This window comes from Nipponia nippon, unplaced genomic scaffold, assembly GCF_047370975.1.
Source record: "Nipponia nippon isolate SJK-2023a ecotype South Korea unplaced genomic scaffold, ASM4737097v1 scaffold_12, whole genome shotgun sequence".
NCBI classification, from domain to species: Eukaryota; Metazoa; Chordata; class Aves; order Pelecaniformes; family Threskiornithidae; genus Nipponia; species Nipponia nippon.
The window spans coordinates 17025306-17044388 of NW_028262313.1; the positions used below are offsets into that span (position 1 = coordinate 17025306).

At 46.6% G+C, this 19083-nt stretch overlaps 1 protein-coding gene across 4 annotated transcripts in view; it reads right to left on the minus strand.

Annotated features, from left to right (window-relative positions):
- The window catches only part of ATP11C (ATPase phospholipid transporting 11C (ATP11C blood group)), a 59001-nt gene that overhangs the window by 16590 nt on the left and 23328 nt on the right, over positions 1 to 19083 (minus strand). For all 4 annotated transcript variants that reach the window (XM_087749076.1, XM_087749077.1, XM_087749074.1 and 1 more), the window contains exons 4-23: positions 17240 to 17320; positions 16118 to 16225; positions 15390 to 15518; positions 12803 to 12906; positions 12041 to 12091; positions 11102 to 11166; positions 10402 to 10483; positions 9899 to 10049; positions 9079 to 9276; positions 7985 to 8146; positions 7630 to 7787; positions 6624 to 6695; positions 5631 to 5704; positions 4821 to 4924; positions 4030 to 4211; positions 3201 to 3464; positions 2675 to 2849; positions 1876 to 1978; positions 546 to 691; positions 121 to 180 (exon numbers count right to left, since the gene is read on the minus strand). In XM_087749076.1, the coding sequence (XP_087605202.1) occupies positions 121 to 180; positions 546 to 691; positions 1876 to 1978; positions 2675 to 2849; positions 3201 to 3464; positions 4030 to 4211; positions 4821 to 4924; positions 5631 to 5704; positions 6624 to 6695; positions 7630 to 7787; positions 7985 to 8146; positions 9079 to 9276; positions 9899 to 10049; positions 10402 to 10483; positions 11102 to 11166; positions 12041 to 12091; positions 12803 to 12906; positions 15390 to 15518; positions 16118 to 16225; positions 17240 to 17320 (2469 nt within the window). The remainder of the gene's footprint in view (positions 1 to 120; positions 181 to 545; positions 692 to 1875; positions 1979 to 2674; positions 2850 to 3200; positions 3465 to 4029; positions 4212 to 4820; positions 4925 to 5630; positions 5705 to 6623; positions 6696 to 7629; positions 7788 to 7984; positions 8147 to 9078; positions 9277 to 9898; positions 10050 to 10401; positions 10484 to 11101; positions 11167 to 12040; positions 12092 to 12802; positions 12907 to 15389; positions 15519 to 16117; positions 16226 to 17239; positions 17321 to 19083) is intronic.

A 19083-nucleotide genomic window follows, 5' to 3' on the forward strand; every position in this document is an offset into this window, starting at 1 on the left:
ACTGTCCTCTAAAGCAAGGTGAGGAAGGGACAGGACACCAAAAGCCAAGTCTCTGCTAGGAAGCCCCATTGTGCCTCTTGCTTTTTATCCCGGCTTTATAGACATGTTACTGGAAGTTACCTGCTGTGAGAATCCACAGAAGAACTGGTATAAAAACTGCGGTAAAATGAAGCAAAGGTTCTAGGGAAACAAAAGACAAACGGTTAGCAGGGAAGCATTTGACTTCTCAATCTAAATCCAAATAATTTTTCCTGTTATCAGACATTAGTGTCTGATATTACAATATCAGAGAAGTTTGGGCACTGTTTTCTACCAAGGACAAAACTAATCCAATCAGCAGTTAGTATCTGCAGAAGACACTGGAAGAAAGTCATGCTCACACTCCCCTGTAAGCACTGCTTTCAATTGCCAGGCACACGGCAGAGACACAGCCTGTTCTAGAGAAGGAAAACAGAGCTACAGAATACCCTATACATTTTTTTTCCTGTTATTGTCAAAGAAACCCATAGTATAAACAAAGAAATAAGCTGCACATGCATCCTTACCTTATAGAAGAAATACTGTACAAGGTGTGCTATTCTCACATAATATAAATGCCCATGTGCTAGTAGCAATTTTCTTAAATGTTTAAACTTTGGCACAGCATAGTCGCTGTTTCTGGAAGCCTGCCGTCCTTCTTTGCCTTTTATACCTGCAGACAGAAGCATGGCAAGGGGTTAATCCCTACGGGACTGGAATTTGGACCGATGCTATGGCAAGGGGTTAATCCCTACGGGACTGGAATTTGGACCGATGCTATGGCAAGGGGTTAATCCCTATGGGACTGGAATCTGGACCGATGCTACCCACTAGGTTTGTTCACATCGCTCAGTGTCTCACGGCATGACAAAGGCCGTATTTCCCTCTCGAGTGCCCCAGGAGAGCAAAACACTAACACGCTACAAGACTCGGAGTGGTTTTGGCTCCAGCACAGTCAGACCTGCCTCTGGAGTTTTTAAGCTATATTTAGGTTGCTGTCTGAGTTCCTATGTAAGAGCGTGGTGAAGAGTATCTAAGCAAACCTGATAAAAGATAAGGAATTGGTTTCCCCACGGGCTTGCCTGCATCTAACACAGCCTAGTTATTTCATTGCAGACGCTCAGCCTCCCGAGGCATCCCCGCAGAGCAGAGCTCAAGAAAGACAGTTTTGTTCACTCCAAAAGCACATCCAAATGAACTGCACTGGGACCCCATTCACGAGAGGGCACCGCGGCATTTCCAACAGCCCTAAATAAAGAGGCTGCCCTTTCTCTTCCATCAACCCTTCTTTAGCGGTATTAAAAACCTCTCCAGTATTTCCCGTATCTCTGACACCAATCTGCAGAAAGGAGGATAGTTTCCAGCCTGATGTCAGTCATACGGACAGGGCAGCCACAACATAACTGAGCATCAGCCCTTGGGAAACACTTGTGGGCCCCAGTGTTGAGTTACTAGCAGCTGCGGCCACTTAGCCCTAATAAAGTCTCATATTTTCATTGCATTGCCTTTGCAACAACTGCCAGTAATCACCCATCAGTTTGCTACTCGTGCATTTTTTTTTTCTGACCAGCAAGCAACCTTTGCCACCTTGAATTTGGCCATAGAGTTTTTGAACACAATCTGCAGTTTATCACTGATAAAGAGAGCGGTACAATCAAAGGTGGGCATTATATGATGATCCCAAGGATATATCTGGAGATAAACCCTGGCTCCAAAGAAAGCAACAGCAGACTTCCCGTATTTTTCACTAGGATCAATTTAGCCAAGTGCAATCAGAAATACTGACTGCCTCAACAGCGAACCCCAGCAACAGCAGACAGGTCCTACGTGTCAGACGGGTGTTACCAGGAGTCTCACCTATTCCAACATGTGCTTCCAAAATCATACTAACGTCATTTGCACCATCCCCTATGGAGAGTGTTATTGGGCTCCCTTTTGTGTTCTTCACCATTCGCACAATCTAAAAGATTTGAAAAAAGGATAGCAGCAGAAACCAAAAATTCAGTTAAAAAGCCACCAGAGACCCCCCCACTGCCCTGCTTGCAAGACCCCCCCAGCACAAGCAGCCAGGCTTCTGCAGCAGCAAAACACCACCTGGAGAGGTCAGATGAATAAAACCCCTCGTTACTTCCTTCGCAGTCACCAACCAGAGGAAAAGCCAAGACCCAGCTGCACAGGGCTGAAGGGCAGTATTTAAACACAAATCCCAGGGAGCAGCATCCCGCCCTTCCTTTCTGCCAGACCCCGCTCTCCCAAAGACGGGACCTCTTGCGCGTTTCGGGGGGCAGGAAACCCTCCCACGGAAAAGGGACAGAAACACGCCACTTATCAGGCTTGGATACCACCGGCTGGCGTGAGGAAGTCACGGACTCCACTGACAAATTTGGAAAGGAAAAAGAGAACAAACAGGGGGTTTTGTTTATTTCTAATTGGCTTGGATTTCTGGCTTCCTGCGAGCATATCAAACAGAAGTTTTACATTCAGATTTGAAAGACTGGTGTGTTTCCATCACACTCTGAAGCTTGGACGAGGCTTACACATAGCCTGGAGAAGTCCTAGCTGATTAAGACAAGCAGGTCAAGTCCCAGCCGATGGATTAAAAGTGCATCACATCACATAATGATGAGCCTCTGATGGTTAAAAGTAGAGTAAATACCTGTGCTTTCTGCAAAGGAGCCATCCGGCAGCAGAGGACTGCAGTACACTTCAAACAGATTTGTAGAAATATGTTTTTGTAATTACTAGAACTGGAGTCCTGAGAAGGGTTGAGTATCAGCGACAGCGTTGAGCCATCTATAATCAGGCCGTATTCTTGACTCAACGTCCAGCTTCTGCAACACAACGAGGAACACGTTTGAAATAAAATCAGATTTTAAGAAGTCAATCTAGCTGCTTCTATCATCTCAGAGGAAAAGAAATTGCTTTTGTATTAATCTTCTTCCCATCCCTTTTGTGGGGCTTAGCAATCTTAAAAAGCTTGGATTTAATACGTGCCCTTCACTAAGGGAACTGTGCCATTAAGTTCAAACCCAACTAATACTAGAGATGATGAGCAAAGCGAAGGAGCCAGCCGCAGCACGTGCAAGCAGCAAGTCCCCGGGGCCACAGCATGATCCTATTTCTCTATAAACTTTGCATCTGCATCCGAAACGCGCACGGCCTGGGTCCTCTTGCTCACTTACCTCTTCAGGCCTCCATGGTTTTTGGGAACATCCTGAATCAGCTTTTTATGGTACTCCATCAGCAGCTCATGGAGCCGATCCTCCTTTCTTTCGCTCTCGCCCACCGTTTTTGCCGTCAGCTCCAGCAGCTCGGTGCTGGTCTGGAAGAGCCTGCAGGCGTAGCAGGTGGATTTGGCAGTTTCCATCTTGTCTCCCGTCAGCACCCAAACCTTCATGCCGGCTGCGTGCAGAGCTTCGATCGTCTCTGCCGACTGCTCCTGCAGCCTGCAAGCAGGAGGAAAACATCACTCCTCAGGTTCTGATGTTAATCCATCTAACCCTTATTTTGCAGGTAGGAAGTACCAGCTCAAGAGAAGTTAATTGATTTTCCCCGTGCTGGAGAGACCACTGCCACAGGAATAAGGATTACAAGTCAGCAATCCCATATTTTTATTTGCAACAACAACAACAACAACAAAAAAAGCAACACTTTATACTGTGAGGCCTAAGTGTCAAGAGTAAGAATTTAATTTACACATGCAGTTACTATAGCTGCATGCGAAACTGAATTTGTTTTGATGTGCAAGTTAACGCTGTGTGCTTAATTCACTCTCTAGAAGTGCGAGTACTTCTGTAGTTTCATTAATAAATCCTAATTCCTACTACGCTGGCCAATTTTAGCAACTAGGGCACTGTGTAATGGGTTGTGCCACAGAGTAATTAATTGCCCTGGATGCTTCCAGCACCTGCCTGTCTGCTCAGTTCCACCCACAGCGAGTCAGGGCCACGATGCAACATCGGAGAGACACCACAGGTACCGCAGTGTCAGTGGTGGTGGTCACTTCTTTACCTGTCTTCTACGGCAGTAGCCCCAATCAAGTGCATGTCTGCTTCTGTGTCTTCAAAAACCTTCGCCATCTTTTCCTCCCTGTCCTGCAGAGCCATCTTAGCTTCATTAAGTTGTCTGTCAATTTTGTCATACTCCTTCTGAGTTAGTTCTTTGAACGCCACGCAGAGCGTTCGGTAGCCATCCTGGTAGGGGAAGGGAAAGAAAATAAAGTGGACAAATACCCTAAAACCAGATTTTCTACAGCTCCTCACTTTAGCGTTAGTGCTTTTCTCCACCATCAGTGCTTTCTGTCAGTACTGACCCTGACAGCAGTGACAACTTGTTGGCTTGAGTCAAAAGACCAATGTCTCTGTGTTTACACAGTAACTTCTTCCCATCAGAGTAACCGTGGTTACGCTTACTACCTGCATGTGAAATGGCAGACAGAAACTGAGAGAGAAGGACCAGAACTGAGAGCGTGCATCCAGCAGGGAGAGCTGGGACCGGGTGTCCCCACGCCAGGGACCAGGCGTTTCTCGCACCAGAGAAAACAGCCTGCTATTGTTACTTCTATTTTTAACTTGCTTGGGAGATGCTCGGACACAACTGTGATGGAGACCATATAAGTATATCAAAAGTCAAATAAGCATTGGAAGCCAAAGAAACAGAAAAGGAAAGAAGCCTGGCTTCAAAACAATGTGAAGTGACACTCAGATTTTCAACACTTCCCTCCAAAGCAAGGTCACATCCCTATTTTTGGAATAAGGCTTTCCTGACCCCAGGAGCCAGCCAAATTCCAGACGCGTGCTCACCATAGCGTTGCGGTCCACATGGACTTTCGTTTGTTGGATTTCTTCTTGCTGCACCCTTGGAAAAATAGAGGAGTCTGCTCCTTTACAGAAGAGAAGCAACTTTCCTAAAAGCAAATTATAAATAGTTTATAGCAGTCACAAGCTGTAGAAATACTTAACAGATTCAATAGCCAGCAAATGATACAGAGGGAGAAAACCTGGCAGGACTAAAGGAGGAACTGCTAGAAGCCCTGTGCCTACCAGAAGTGACCTCGCGCTAACGTGCGCAAAACCTTGTTTGACCTCAGCTGGGATACAGGGTGTCCGACCCTGCCTCTGAGCAAGCTTTCTGCAACAGGGCGGACAAAGCAGTTTATTTTTGCCTATTTAGAAACCTTGGCAACCTTTTGGAGGACAGTAAAACCAGCATCCCATACCTCACGGGACTGACATTTGAGAAAGATGGTGATCTCTGAATTTTTGTGCGCTATCCCCATGAAAACCCACCCTGCTCAGGGAAAGGTCTCAGATCTCCCCTGTAGTTGTGCCTCCAGGATGGAGCAAGGCAAGCAGGGAGGTCTCCATCGGTCACTGTCTCCATCCCTGTCCCCTCCTCTTATCTGCTGCTGGCCCCCAACAGCTGCTATGGAGAATATTAGCTCCATCCCAACCAGACCCAGTACAGAATTTAATTAGACCAGCTTAGAAAGCCTAATAGCTTAGCCGCTCTGGGTTACAGCACACGGCATTATGCACACTCAGCACGGGAATAAAGAGGATGTGTACATGTGCACGCATGTGTGGGAGTCCAGAAATGTGTTTTAACTGTACCCGTGGTGGTTCTCACAATGACACTCATACGACGACGGACAGGATCGAAGTTCAACACGTGGAGAAGTTGGTACCTTAAAAAAAAAAAAATAGAGCTTAGACTCAGTAAAGAAAAATAACTATTTGAGACAGAAAATCACTAACAACGAGCTGCAGAAATCAATACACCCTACAAGTGGCAGCACCCACTGGGCAACGTACTTTTTTTTACAGCTACTGCACAAGAAAATGGAGTAAATAAAAAAAACCTCCAGTGCTGCTTTGAGCATGGTGCTGAGGGCGTGAGTGCACACACGAGACCTCCCACCGGACAGCAAAGCTTTGGGTTACAGCTTGTGACTGTGCTCCCCTCACTGCCCACCGCTGCCCCGAGCCCCCCGCCTGGGCAGTGGCTCAGCAAGCAGCCGCATCGGCTCCGGCATTTAAATATGAAGTTTCCCCATAAGGGGAGTAAGAAGCGAAACTTGCTTGTGAAGGCAAGTTCTCAGGGAGTGCTGGGATCACGCCAGTGAGTCTCAGATGTCCCGCGAGCTGTTAGCACAGTGTAAAATCTAATTATTTTCAGTCTGGGAGGAGAAAAAAGTTAGAGGAATGGGAGCCATACCACACATTTTAAGCTTAGAGTATCCTGCTGTGAGGCCCAGCCACTGTCCATAAGGTCAGCAACCACCCCGTGAATCCCGGGAGCCACCTGCGCAGCCAGGCACGGATGAAGGATACATGCAAGGGACCGCACGCGCTCAAGGGACCTGAATTCAGACATCACTAAAGCCGCCAGCAGATTTTTGCAAGGAAGCCTTCCAGCCTGCACCTTGCTGCGCCACGCTTTGTAAAAAGGACAGGAGTTTTTGGGCAGGTCAGCACGGTCTGACAGCCCTCGCTGAACAGCTTTGACCTTGCCAGGGTGGCCACGTTGACCAAACTCGATTAAGCCAGGCGGGAGCTGGCGCAGCGCTAAGGGCCCTGTTCCTCGGCAGCCCCTGCAGAACTTACATTTCAGTTTCATTCTTTTGGTTTCGTACTTTCATGAAATCATTTTCAAGTCCTAGAAAAGTGAAACCATACCTGTCAATAAACAAAAGGACAGAACAACATTGAAAACACCCATTGGCACATATTATACATTAACAACGTTCTCGTTTCACCTTCTGTACTGCAGAGAAGAGCAAAGAAGTTAGCAATCCTGAGCTAAAAAGCTTGGCTAGATGTTTTCTTGCTCCATGCAGAGCTTGCTATGATGTTTTGGCACCGCTCCCACGACCTGGAGAGCTGGGCACCACAGTGCACAGACGCCGAGAGCCTCTCGATGCGGTCCCCTGGGTCTCTGGCAGATTTACAAGCCATGAGCAAGTATATACAGCTGCAAAAGCCTCTGGCTAAAACCTAGGGGCTGGCAATAGTATAGAATCATAGAATAGTTTGGATTAGAGGGGATCTGAAAGATTACCTAGTTCAACCCCCCTGCCGTGACCAGGGAGACCTTCCGCTAGATCAGGTTGCCCATCCATCCAACACGGCCTTGAGCATCTTTGGCAGGATTCAAATGTGGGTTTGATAAAAGTAACCTATCCTATTATTTTGCCACTGCGTGTTAAGGAAGCAATTTGGCTGCAATATGCACATGGTAACTGGTCTCCATTTCTTGGGGATTAAAACACATGGCCATAGGGGCTCCAGCAAAGGACCCTCTGCCCCGTCCAGGCACTGCAGCACCTTGGGGCTGCTCTCAGCAGTGAATGCAAACCACAGCCTCCCGAAAAGCTGCTCAGGGAAGACCCTTTGCAGAGCATCCCCTTTTACAGATGGCTCATCTAAACCCACAGGTCTGCATGGCTTCACAGGGCTGCAGGTCAGGCCCACCACTGGTATCACAACATGCTTCCCAGAGAGCGAGGCAGCAGTCTTGACTAGAGAAAGGGGTCTACCACCTTCAGATAATCCTCACCTCCCTCCCACCAGGAGAGAGGGAATTAAAAACCCAGTATCTTCGTATTCTTACTTTTCTGCGCCTTTCACCAAAGCAATTTCGTCTGGGGAAGAGGAGATATAGGTGTATTTGCGTTCTGGATGTCCTATCAGTCCATCCACCTGGTCTGCTTCCTTGATCTGAACGGTGTGGCACAGGCAGAGGGCTCGCAGGAACAGCTCCTCGCGGCTCTAGGCAGGAGTGAGGCAGGGCTCGTTACCAGCTTAATGCCGTGCACCGAGCCCGCCTCGCAGCACTTGGTTGTGGTTTTTGTGTATGCATGTTTTAAAACAAAAAACACACCCTCCCGCCCCCAGCTTCTGCTGTATTTACCCAGCCAGGAGCTGACCACAAAACCCTAATGGTCATCAACACACCAATTTCTTACTTTTTCTGCTTTGCCATAATATTTCAGGGGACCATCAGTCTGAGAGAAGCCATCCACCTCCGAAATGCAGTCTTTGTACTTGTGCCCATCTATGCAGCACTCGATGAACTCCATGCTGTTCTCCGTCAGGGTCCCGGTTTTGTCCGTGAAGACGTACTCCACCTAGAAGCAAGCAGGCAGGCTGCCTCGCTGCACCCCAGCCCCACGTGCCGGGGAAGGAGCCCCTCCAAACCAAAAAGGCTGGGGCATTTTAGTGCATCTGTGGCAATGCTGATGAGTACTTTGCTGCTATCCTAACCTGGACCCCCAAAAAGATAGAGGTGCCCCACAGGAGTTTCACCGCTGTGTAGTTTTACTACTTTGCTCCTCAGAGGAGCTCCTTTGTTTCTCAGTGGTTTTGCACGGGTGACAGGAGGCAGCTCCTGAAGACTTAAAATCTGTTTCCAGGCTCTTCGTTTTCCCCTCATCCTCTTTATTAGGTCCTTTATTGGCTCCTAGCACTTATATAGCTGCTGCTGCAGCTCTGCTGCCTCCTTTGGGGGATCTTCATTTTGGTGCTGTATTTAAATTACATAATTGCTACTTCAAATTGATTATTTTTTTTTTTTAAGCAAAATAAAAAGCAGGAGGCACTACTCATACCCTACACTCAGTCTCTCCTGACATAGATAAGAAAGGGAAGCCTGAGCTATCTAATTGCCCCAGCAAAGCCAGCAGCAGCATGGCTGCACAGATGCTGCACGCCCAGAGATGACTGGGCAGACGTTTTCGTTAATCCTCGAAGAGACAGAGGATTTTTAATTTTTAATTGAAGCAGTGAAAGCAAACCACCCTGACACGCAGAGCACTGTGCCTGATATTGCCCAATATGGAAACAATTGGCATGACCCAATTCCTGCTCTTTCATGCACTATTTATAACCTTATCCATTTCGCAGAGCGAGTAGAATCACATTAAATGGAAAGTGCCACCAAACTGGCTGAAGCTCTGCCCCGAGGGGACCGCGAGGGAGTGCCACAACAAGGGATCCTATCAGGGAGGACATTTTCATCCACATTTTCACCCAAGCAGATGCAAACAGAGCACGTTCTGACCTGCCCGAGCTCTTCATTCAGGTCCGAGGTGTTCACCAATGCCCCCTCTTTTATTTCTTCGTCGTACATCTCCTTGTCCCAAGAGATGAAGAAGGAACCCAAGAACTTCTGCATTTCTACTGTAACGTACATGGAGACCGGGATAATAAAATTGAAGAGGACCATAAACGACAAGAAGTCCGTGAACATCCGCAAGACCTGCAACGGAAAGAGGAGAAGATGCAGTCTGTGCCCATCAGGTGTAACTCAGGGGCAGTTTACGGCAACACCTCTGGGGTTTTAGACTGCTTTTCTTCTAAGCTTAAATAGAAAAAAACAACCTGAAAATGAAAACAGCTAAGATACAGGGCCAAACTCCATTTTCCTTCAATGTAGAAAATCTCATTGTCTTCTGCAGATCTACAAGGGTATAATACAAGAGTATGTCTTCTCACTGCTTCATAGTGACCAAATCGATGTTCTATTCAAGTATATTCCTCTTAAGAATATAGTGCTACAGGCTCATTCTGATATCAACTAACTAGAAACAAGGAGCAATTTAAGTTTACCTGCTAAAAACTGAAAGATAGGCCAAGTTCTGATAAGGATCCAGGTTAAATCGGCTGCTGCATTTATATAATATATAATATTTATGCTTTGCCCTGCTCCACACAAGCATCGCTGTGCACAAGCACGAGAGAGGCAGGAAAGCCCGAAGGAAACGACAGCACTTCCAGCGAGAAAACAGGACTCGCAGGGCTGGCAGAAGACATTACCAGATTAAATAAAACTGTCAGAATAAAGCAAGCTGCAGGAGGTGCTGAAATACAAATCCACTCACCTTGAAAGTCTCTCTCTCTTTTTTAGTCTTTTCGTTGTACCAAGGCTCATCATTAAATGGATTACTCTGCCAGACATATTTCAGAGTTGTGCACACAGTAGCCTTGCTCAATAAGATGCACAAATACACTATCAAGAAAGCGTTGATAGATCTGAAAAATAGGTTTCTTTTTTAAATTTTTGCAGCTATTAGTCATGCAAATAAGCAGGAACAAGACTTCCTTACTTTTAAGGGAATTACAGAACAACTGCTTTTGGCAGTGCTGATATTCAGGGTCAGTTCATATATTTTAACATTTCTTAATTTTGTTTTTAAATAAGAAAGCTACTAAATGATGCAGCTTCTTGCAAGATACGCTTAATCAAATATACAGATTTTCTATGCAATCGGAGAGCATCTGAAACAAAAGGCAGCAGATTAGGGGATTATTTCTGTACAAGTCATCCATGAAAAAAAAAAACAACCCAGCTTTTACCGATTTTTTGCGGACTATAAATACTCACTTTTCTACAGCAGACCGTTTCTGAGATTTCCCTTGGTAGTTCAAAGCCATTTTCGTTTCCATTCCAGTATAGACTGCAACTCCTACAGGGTATTAAAGCAGGGCTCATAAGGGACTCGCAGCCCCGGAGGGACCCTGCTTGCACTTAGCCATAAGGGGCATCGGTGTTTACAGGAAACTCGAATCCCAGTTGGAGAAAGAGGCATTACCCAAGGACTGTTCAACTACAGAAACCTCCGAGGCTGCTAAGTAACGTAGTTGCATATATCCCAGAGCACTGAGCAGGAGCCTATGGATCACACACAGTCAGAAAAAACATCAGTCTTCTCTAACAGCCATCACCCTCCATCACTAGCGGCGGGGACTGTGATCCTAGCACACGTTTTCAGCAAAGGATTTGGGAACAACTCCCTGCTCTTTGTATCTCAAGCAAAAAGAAAAGCTTGCTCAGATGTATTAACATAACCTGCACAGCTTGGCAGCACTGCAGATACAACCAGTATCTCCTAATTTTACCCTGTAAACTCGGCAATCAGCTTGCATACTGAATGCAAATGTAAAGCCCCGGCAGACAGGCAACAGAGTATTTTCCCTCTCCAGATTTAGTGATGAGCATCTATATTTGTCATTATTTATCAGAACTATTTAAATAAATAAGTAAATAAATACTACTAATACTACTAATAATAATAACTCTTCACCATAAATCTTCTTGGTATTTTTGAGGGTAGCACCTTTCAGCAACAGATTTTCAGGACCCAAAGACCTAAACAGAAAAGAAGTTATAATATGACATTACTTAAAGAACATTCAAACTTCTTCATAATTTAGACCCAGAGAAAGACTATAAAGCTAAACAGATGTCCTTTAGATCTAACTACTTGATTTGTATGTTAAATCGGGCATTTCTTGAGTTTGTTTTTCTCTTTACATACTTATATTTCCATTTCATCTTACGCAGACTGTTTTTGGTGCTCAAAGTTCCAAATTTAACGGGGGATTATCAGTAAGGCTTTTGAGGAATAAGCGCAAAAGGTCCAGATCTAACATGTTCTCTACTTATACAAAAACCTGATTTTAAAAGCATCAAAAACCTGTCCATTCCAGCACAGTCAATCAGTGGCACCATTGAAGCCAGTGGCTTATTTTGCTCCCATTTGTGTTTTTATTTCTCTTCGAAATGCCCACCCATGACCCTCTGTTGCTTCTAGGGTCTGGGTAGATCCACCACAGCATGAAACATGGCTGGCACAGCTCTGGTGACAGCCGTCTAGTTTTGATGACTTATAAACATTATTTGCTTATTTTTTTTCCCAAAGCACTCTGATGTTTAAGTTTCTGCTTTCCCTCGAACAACAATTTTTTGCCATTGCCTGGTAAATTTGTCCCCCATCAGGAGGGGAGGACATTACCAGGTGGTCCTGCACTGCTTCCCCAGGAGGGTCTCCAACAAATCACAGGATGGCAGAAGAGCGTCAGTGGAGAGGTTAACTACAGGCCTCCCTTAATAATGAAATATTTGGAATGGTTAAAGAAAACAACCATTCCCTAACGATGGCACCACAAGTTCAGATCCTTGAAATCTGCTGTAGATGCCCAACCGCTCTGAGGAGGGCCAGCGAGGTGACTGCAGGACCAACCTGGCTATGGGCTCCTGGTTGCTTCTGTAGATGATAATTCTTCCAACAAATCTGCAATAAAAATGAGAGAAACTGGTATTACAAACACATTAACCTTATAAAGGGCTACTACAGACATAGTAAAAAAAAAAAAAAGTCATTGACAGGAGATGGAAACAAACACATCAATGATGCGTTCGAGTTTAACGCTTTGAGAGTTAACCCCTTCAGAGGGGTTGCTGTGCTCAGGACAGACAGAAACCACACACTTGCCCCGGCTGGGGGTGTCCCCAGCTGCAAAGCAGCAGTACCTGACCGTGCCTACGCACCCCAGCTCATCCCCACTGCAGACAGAGTATAACACACCCCAGCAAACCTCCTTCAAGGGATTTAACTACAAAGACAGCTTACTCCTGGAAGTCATTCAGCCCAATGCATTTTACCTGGAAGGCAGAGTGGCCTAAGAATAGACACACGGACCATTACTACAGCTGAGCTGACAAAAAAAATAGCTCATTACACCATGACAAGCATTTCACCGGGGAGGTTTTGCTGCAAAGAAACTGAGCCCTGAAGAAGTGCGGTGTCGACTTTGCCATCCTCGTGTGGAAGAAGCCCGGCAGCTTATCACTGCCTTGAGAAATCCCTCAGTCTCTGATGAAAAGAAAACGCCCTTCGCTTTGCTGAACTGTAACGTATCAGATCCCCTAATGGATGGTGCTCAGGTGTCTGCAGGGACACCAGGCAGCAAGAGGGCAGGACGGGCAGGAGGAGCAGACTCACTTGTAGAGGTCAGGCTGGGGCTGTTCACACTCGATCGTGGCAGTGAGGGCATCGATGGCTTCATCCGTACGGAGCACGGTGGTATCCCGCACCGCGTAGTGAGTCTGGGCAGGGAAGCACAGGCAGCGTCACCACGAGCCCCCAGCCACACCGCCCGTCCCCAAGCTTTATACCCCATTACTTAAAATACCACCGTGCAAAGGCTTGTCAGCGCCAGCAGCTCACCCAAGCCCTCGCCCCACTCCCACAAAGCAGCTGAAGCATCTCTCAGCAAAAGACTGAAGTCAATAAGCTTAAGAGAAACCGTAGCAGGAAAGAGCTGATGGATATCTGTTCAGTAAGTCATCCACAAAAGCAGAGCATCTTTGTTTTTTCCCCGGGGACTTGCTGCTGCCCTGGCTGGGGTCGGGGGGAGGCTGCAGGTGCCCCTGGGGCAAAGGGGGTCCCGGGGACCGCTCGCCCACCTGCTCCTGAAGGTAATTAGACACCAGCTCCAGCGCCCAGGGATCAGGTAGAGCGCTGGCAGACACCAAACTATTTTTAGCAGCTGCTGCTGCGAAGGTTCATCTCTCACAATTAACTGGAAAGCCCACGAAGGATCTGCTCGCTGCCTTCCAGGCTCTATTTATAGGAGCTACTCAGAGCTCCAAGTCACGGCGGGCTGCACGGCAGGCTGCCTCAATCCAGCCTCATAAACAAATTCATTAAAAAGCTTCCTCCGCTCCTCACGTTTGCGTTCCCCTCCTTGCGCATCCCGGGAGGAACCGCTACGTTACGCATGCTGTAGTCATGACATTATGAATACCCACCTTCATGCCGTTTTGCTAACCTGCCTGGCTTTTCGTTTTGAAAGCAGATGCGCAAACCCACATGCATCTCTGGTATAGATCACAGCTTTTGTGAAACACAACTCAAAACCGTTCCTGCAGTGCCCGCTACCAAACCCAGCCCTTGGGCAGGGTTTTGCATCTGCTGCTCCTGTCACCATGGGCACTGTGCAATTACGGAGTGATACTTCAAAGCCGCCTCCTAACCAATTCCACGATCTTTACATCCTCGGTCCCTCAGTGTATTTAGAAAACACATGTTCTTTTAGATAACTTGTGACCAAAGATTTGTGCTTCAAAGACAGAGCCCTGACAAAATCCCTGTTATAGTTCTGCTCCAGTTTCATTTGACCAGGCATCTTTCCCATACCTCAACCTGACAGGCCCCAAATACCAGAAAAATCCCCACCAGGTAGGCAGCAGATATTGGTGCAGATGAGGTTTTATGTGTACCTGACTGTGCTTCCCTCACCCTCCTTTTGCAGCAAAGCCTGGTTCCTAATATTAGACCTATTTCCCCAAACAGCACTTGCTTTTCTATTCCCCCCCCTTCCCCTCCAAACTCATCTTCATCTCATCAAGAAACAGGAGACAGCTCCCAGTCACCTACAGGAATCCACAAACTGGGAAAAAAACCACCACAGCACTTGACATAGAAATTCAGCATTGCACTTGCAGACTCAAAAGTTAGTAAGAGCCAAGACTCTGCAAAAGTTATGTGAACTCATGCATATAATACACCTGACACAAATAAGCAATTGCCTATTTAACTTGCTTATCTATTTTTAGCCTCAAGCCACTTCAAAGCTCCACTCCTCTTCACTAGTGGAACCAGTACGATGCACTAGCACTCTTAGACAAGATTTCCAGTACTGATTAACAGCCACCCATGAAGAGACTAGCCACAGAGGCCACACAATACATATCAGATCGACAATGGTATTCCCACCGACTTCAAGAGCGTGCCGGAATGCATCATGTCATTTTAAAGTATCTTCCAGTCTTACTACTGCAGTTGCTAGTATCTGTATAAATATTTATGAAACATAAGTGCAACCAAATGTTCACGTCTTCTGATGTATATAAGTTTTTTGTTGTTGTTGTTGTTGCTGCTGCTGCTTTCCCTAGTTTAGAGAGGGGGGATTAATAAAGAAAATAAACTGAAGAGGAGATTCACCCTGAGCAAGACTAATATTAAATTTCACTGCTTGATTCGAGGAAAGGGAGAGGAAAAAAAACCCAGAAGCGATGTTCTTCTCATGCTGGTGCAAAATTCCCCAAATGAATCTAGACATACTGCCTCAAAAAGTCCCCGATCTCACTGGAAAAGCTCGGTTAAGTAACAGACGCATTGGCAGGCACTGGAAAGGGAGCTGAAGCAGCTGCAGGCACTGCTTTACCGACGCACCAGACCTCACAGGGAGCAGGGAAGCACTAACACGCTTCCCGTGATGGGCAACAAGGCAGTGAAGCTGTATCGACATTTATCGATTAAACCTAGGGCAGCGCCAGCAGAAATTGCTGTGGGAGACAAAACAGAAAAGAAACAATCCCCAGGCAGCTTCGGTGCTGACGCACTGGGAGCGGACAGAGGGAAGAGCTGTAAATACAGCCACGTGGCCACAGGGATGGGCTCCATGGGAGCATCCTCCAGTTCAGCACACGCCCCCCGCACAAGCACTGGCTTCAGTGGCAGCTCCAGGCACCTGAGTACCCCCCGAGCACCAGCTCCCGAACGCTGCATCATCTATCCCTGTCACCTTGAAATTGGACTCGCCATCGAGACTCGCTGTAGTGACGTAACAGGTCCCGTCCACGCTGCTCGAGGCCAAAAATATCAAGTCACAGGGGAAGGTCTCATCTGCTTTCACTTCTACTATGTCTCCAACCTGGAAGAAAGGAAACATTTACATGAAAAGCCCTCTCGGTTGTTATTAGATGGTTACTGATTTAGCTTCTCTCAAAGCCTAAGAGAGATCACCTTGGCTAAAAGGGAAATCAGGGTTCAAGAGGTGCACGGGTCCCCAAGCATCACTCCACAGCCCAACGGGGCGATCCAGCCCAGCACCAGCTCAGTGCACCCATGTGGCACAGTTAGTATTTATTTCTCTGCTAAATCTTGATGGACCAAAAGATTCTGTACTTGCCTGAAGCACGGTGTGATAAATTAACGTCAAAGCTAGTGTACTTTCCTGGTGTCCTTGGGAGAGATGGAAGTAGAAGAGGACTGCCTGTCCCGGAGAAGTGCAAAACGCTGACAGATCTGTCACTTGTCAGCCCCGGTACAGCTTTTGTGAGACAGCTTTTCAAAAGCAATCAAACAAAGGCAGCGTCACTGCTTAACCGGGAACGGCTCTCTGAGCATCTCATCTGAAAGTGAGCGCACCGGGGCAGCTCCAACCGCAGGATGTCCCTCCTCCCCTACCCACACCTCCTGTTCCCATCGGCTTCGGCGTTAACCACACTCGAGGTCTCTGTTAACGGTTACCTTGATTTTTTCACTCTCTTTCTGCACTTGCTTTGCATTTTCGACAAGGAAGACGTTGCTTTTGTTCACTTCGTTGTCAGCTCTGTGCCTCAGCCAGTCCTCGTATCCCTAGGCACACAAATGCAGGCAACACAAACTCGTAACGAAGCAAGTAAACTAACGAAAGGGGATGAGTGCAGACGGAGAGAGAGGGAGATTAAAAAAATGAATAAGTTAAGCAGTCCTCAGACCTCCTTCATGCCTGACAAAACATGAACCACAGTAGCTCAGATTGAATCAATTTATTTTAAAAACTTCATATGCATATTTGACAGATTCAGAACAGATTAAAATAACACACAAAAATAATCTACACACAGCGCATGCAACGAGCAGCTAAATTACTGTAACATGTTTCTATTATTCTCAGTGTTGGCAAGAACAGGCTGATAATATGAATAATACACTTAGCACCCTGCGACTCTTTCCTATGGTAACGCAGGACAAGACTCTTCCTCTTCAGTCCTCACTGAAAGAATAAAACATTCAGATTTGAAGCAGATGGATTTTACTCTAACTCTCCCTTTCTGGCCCCTGCAGAAGAAACTTCTTTTATTATTCAGTCCTTCTGTAGAGGAAATTTTAAATGGCACATGTGCGTACGATGGGAGGAAGAAGGTCTTTTAACACTGCAAAAAGATGAAGACTACATATTTTCGGGACTAGCTGAGTGGTTGAACAGAACCTGTCCTTTCCATTTACCAACACGGGAACAGAGCGCGGGCTATATTTGGAGCACGTCTCTGCATCCTGCAAAGACTTGGACAGCATTTCTAAAAAGAGAAGAAAAATTCAAGTAAAGCCAGAATGACAGCGGTAACCTTTACTGACCCTCATGGCTTGCTTACAACAGTACACATAGAGATGTTTTACATTGCCAAAACAAGAGAGAGACCAATAACCACACTCAACAAGCAGCCTCTCTTGAAAAGCACCAGTATATGTGTCTGACCTTCTGAGAAGGGTTCACCAAACCTACCAGCCCGTTTTGGTGACTTCCGAGTACATTCAAATACATGCTCATCATTTTCTCTACCACATGTCCCAAAGACCATCTTCCTCTCCCCACACTGACACTCGTACCTGTTTGATAGCTGTGACAGTGATGACAAAGAAGAGTGGGAGGCCGCTGGTCACTGGGCTGGTCGGGGTGTCCACTATCACCTGCAGAGAGGAGGAAAAAAAAAAAAAAAGTACTGCTGACAAATGGATTTCAGGCAGCAGAAGAAAAAAAACCTCTGGTAATGGTGGAAAAAGGGTGCTCAGCCCATGGCGGGGTAAGTCACAGCCCAGCAGAGGAGGGAGGGAAGGGAAGGGCACATGAGAAGGATGGGCACAGACATCCCCAGGAGTGCTCTCCTCCATCTCAAGACAACAATCCCTCCCCTCCTGAAGACCACGGGATGTCCTCAGGTGGAAAAAACGCTATCAGAAGTAGCTTAAAACCTGAATTTGACCTTGCACTAGTGGGGAATAAAAGCCTGGATGAATGGGTTGCTGAGGATGGCCTACATAAACGCAACTACTCAAAGTGCAGATGCCAACAAGCCTGCTCCCACCACGGGATGTGCTGGAGAGGACTGAGGCAGGGAAGGAGGATGGGGCAGAGGCAGCAGCAACGCATGGAAGGAAAAACACCTTCATTGCTCATGGAGCCACAGGAGGGCTGTTTCTCCTCCATGGCAGTGAAGATGGGGCACATCTGAACCCTAAAACACAGCTGGTTATGAGAAGGCAGACAGTACCAGTTATCTCGAACGACTGACAAATTAAAAACAACATACATCAGTCCAAATTAGCTAGGAAATATATTGCAGAATAGAACATGAATATTTAAGTAAAACAAGCTCTAAAATTTGGAGTTAAGAGCAAAATTTAAGCACAGAGACTGCAGGAGAGCCTTGGGATGGAGAGCTGGATTCTTCCCAAGTCCAGTGCAGCACTCTCCACGGCAAAGAGCAAGCCCTTTCATCGTTAATTAAACCTTTGGGCTGGGGGAAACTGCTGCTTCTTCTGACTGTATCATGACTTGGCCTGAAGGGTAAGGACAGCAGAACAGGTTCATAGCTGGGAGGGAATAACGTAAGAGGAGGACAAGCTGTGCCCATGCCCCACCTTCCAAACCAGGACACACAAAATTGGCCATTTTTCCTGCTGTCCCCAGAGAGGACGGGAGCACGAGAGGCAGATGGTGAGGGCTGTGATGAAAGGGATGGGGAAGCTCAGCAGAAAGGCTTTGTGTCCCCACAAAGGGACTTTGTGTCCCTCCGCTTGTTTGCGCTTCCCTGGCACACTCGCAAACAGCAGCATCTGTATATTTATTGTTTTAGGCTGCCCGTAAAATGCTGTGTTAAGAACAGGACTGCACTTATCGGCTGGTAGGAAGCTACGTGGAAATTTTTAACTCTATGAAATGCTGTACCCTGCAATTTTACCCTGTGCTATTGGACCCCAAGAGAGAAGAGCCAGAAGATATTGAAGTGGAAGAGATACACCACAAAAAGTAGCCAGCTAAGTGGTGTATGAGTTAAGTAGCACGAGTGTAAATCAAGATAAACACAACAAATATTTCCAGTAACACAAAGCCCTGGCTCACTCAAATGGGTGTAAAATGTTTACAAACAGAAAGTCTGGTAGGAACCAGACTTTGGAGGAACGACCTTGAGCAAGGATGGTGCCAAGTGTCACACGGACACATCGCACACAACACGTGTCGTGGACACTCGCTGGAGTGGCATCATTGAAGTTTAGGCCAGTCAGCCAAAAGATATCTTGCAAACATTGGACAGACCTTGGAAATACAAGAGGAACTTTGGCTTTTAGCTGAGAAGGGCAAGGGAGAGGACCTCCTGCTGCCCAGCGGGAGAGTTCTCTGCATGGGACAAGATGCAGTTGTATTTGTTTAAACAAACAATATGACTTCTGTC